The 1471-nt window shown below is 33.9% G+C and overlaps 1 protein-coding gene across 1 annotated transcript in view; it reads left to right on the top strand.

Annotated features, from left to right (window-relative positions):
• Positions 1-1471, top strand: part of PTPRZ1 (protein tyrosine phosphatase, receptor-type, Z polypeptide 1) — a 90155-nt gene that overhangs the window by 4965 nt on the left and 83719 nt on the right. The window contains exon 3 of the mRNA XM_011995971.1: positions 94-278. Coding sequence (XP_011851361.1) covers positions 94-278 — 185 coding nt within the window. The remainder of the gene's footprint in view (positions 1-93; positions 279-1471) is intronic.

The raw sequence follows: 1471 nt of genomic DNA, 5'->3' as shown, positions 1-1471 counted from the left end.
AAAACACAATAAAATTTTTATAGAATATGTTTTATTTATTCAAGTCCTCAAGGCTAAGTTCTATCAACAGCTGTACTTTTTTTCTCTCTGAAGTTTGTAGTTCAGAACCAGAAAATGTTCAGGCTGACCCAGAGAATTATACCAGCCTTCTTGTTACATGGGAAAGGCCTCGAGTCGTTTATGATACCATGATTGAGAAGTTTGCAGTTTTGTACCAGCAGTTGGATGGAGAGGACCAAACCAAGCATGAATTTTTGACAGATGGCTATCAAGACTTGGTAACTATATGATCAGTTGTTTTACATATGGTAACATTATAATTTAATTTCCAAGGTAAGAACTTACAAATGGTTATATGTTATTTTCTTCCATTACTTTTAGACTTTATGTGAAGGTGGGGTGGGCTGAGTATTTTTAAATTAAAAAAAATTTTTAAATTAGAAGCTATACTAAATTATGTCAAAAGTTACATTTAATTAAATGGATAACATAAGTTTACCAACAATAACATTATAGAGTAGATACATATGACTTATGAACTGGAGATCATTTAGTATGGCCTTTCTTAAGATTGCAGTTGTAGAATAGGGCCAGAATCTCAGTGCCCTGATACATTTTATATTGTGTCTTCCATTATGCTATATCAGCACAGGAAGAGTAGAGTAGGGGACATACAAGTCCTCTTTGTTGTACCAAAAATTTTTCAGATAACAGCTGGGAAGTCATGATTGGGTCAGAACTTTGGGGATGTAAGACAAAATTTGTTACAAAAAGATCCACCCCTGCCTCCCTCCACCAGCGCGTTCGAATAAGTACAGATTCCTTTTGTGGCCTGAACGTATCAGTATTAAACTTTGCTCTGGTAGGGGAGTGTTGGCCATAGATTAGGGTGTAGTTGACAAACCACCATCTGGATGTCGGTCCAGAAAGTCCCCACTGCAGGTTCAAGGACACTGGACTCTGCCTCAGGCACCTAGAGTCCTAGAGTCCTGCAAGTCCTGGGAAGCTGCATTTAAATAAAAACTCATTGTTAATTGTGTTTCATATCATGTGGACAAAATGGATAAAATTTTAGTAATCTTTTAATTCAGTCGCCTAGAATATGGAGACACAATGATCTGTGAAGTAAATGATAATAAATATGTTTATTTCATAATTATGTGAAGAAGATAATTATATTACTGTTCTTGCATATATATTGTCAAGAAAAAGAGATAACTTAGTTGTTCACTTCTTCACATTGCTCCTTATTTGCACATGCTCCCCATTTATTTGTCTAAAATATTAATTTTTAGTTTGTGGTACTCATTTATGAATTTGATGAGTTCTGGCTAAAAATGAAACTTCCTAAAACTAAATCTGATTTTTAAAAAGCAAAAAAAAAAAAAAAAAAGGCCTAGTTTTCCAGTTCTTCATAATTCACAAATATCACAAGTTTAAGCAACATTACATAAACTTTTCCTTAGGTTAA

The sequence above is a fragment of the Mandrillus leucophaeus genome, unplaced genomic scaffold (genome assembly GCF_000951045.1).
Source record: "Mandrillus leucophaeus isolate KB7577 unplaced genomic scaffold, Mleu.le_1.0 Scaffold5, whole genome shotgun sequence".
In the NCBI taxonomy this organism is placed as follows: domain Eukaryota; kingdom Metazoa; phylum Chordata; class Mammalia; order Primates; family Cercopithecidae; genus Mandrillus; species Mandrillus leucophaeus.
This window is presented reverse-complemented; position numbering and strand designations above follow the sequence as displayed.